At 43.4% G+C, this 806-nt stretch overlaps 1 protein-coding gene across 1 annotated transcript in view; it reads left to right on the forward strand.

The window, feature by feature from the left end:
- Positions 1-806, forward strand: part of ZNF598 (zinc finger protein 598) — a gene marked incomplete at its 5' end in the record, with an annotated part of 10096 nt that overhangs the window by 3381 nt on the left and 5909 nt on the right. Inside the window, 1 exon segment of the mRNA XM_009994724.1 lies at positions 600-717. Within this exon segment, the coding sequence (XP_009993026.1) occupies positions 600-717 (118 nt within the window).

Genomic DNA, 806 nt, shown 5'->3' on the forward strand with positions numbered 1-806 from the left:
CCCATGGGTAATTTTAATGATGATAACACAGTTTTAGGAAAAAAGCTGAGTTCTTTCTCCAGTTTCTAATGACATGAATGACTTACGTGACAGTTAATACAGAGTAGTGATGAACGTGGAGCCAGAAACCAGAGTAGCATATCCACGTAGAAGTGCAGAGATCTACATGCCTATGAACTCCTCTTCTCTGTGGAGCTGTGGATAGAATCACAGAATGCCAGGTTGGAAGGGACCTCAAGGATCATCTTGTCCAACCTTTCTAGGTAATAATCTAGTTTGATTGAGAAGGCCCAGCACCCTATCAAGCTGAGTGTTAAAACTGTTCAATGGAGGGGAATCCAGCACTTCCCCTTGGGGGATTATTCCAATGTCTATATTGGAAGATGCCTGCATAAAACCAAAATTACTCAAAACTCACATCACAGGTACATGGAGTCCAGATACTGCAAAATATGTATTAATGTAGCAATCCTGAAGGTTATATAGACTACTTAATCATTGGGAAAAAATGGAGATAGATTTGTTTGTACTAGTGTATTTTCAGCTTGTTCAGGTTAGAGAAGTAACTGTGAGGGTGATGAACCATCCTTCCTGCTCAGGTGTCATAGGTGGAGAGGACTATGAAGAAGTTGACCGGTACAACAGGCAGGGGAAGGCAGGCAGACTGGGCGGCCGAGGAGCTCAGCAGAACAGAAGAGGCAGCTGGAGATACAAGAGGTGAGTGGCACAACATCTTGTGCATTTCTGTTGCTGCTTAGTGTTGTTTTTTTACTTGCTCAGTTGCTGGTGTTCTGGTGGGTCAGCAG

This window comes from Chaetura pelagica, unplaced genomic scaffold (genome assembly GCF_000747805.2).
Source record: "Chaetura pelagica isolate M959 unplaced genomic scaffold, ChaPel_1.0 scaffold1820, whole genome shotgun sequence".
Taxonomy (NCBI): domain Eukaryota; kingdom Metazoa; phylum Chordata; class Aves; order Apodiformes; family Apodidae; genus Chaetura; species Chaetura pelagica.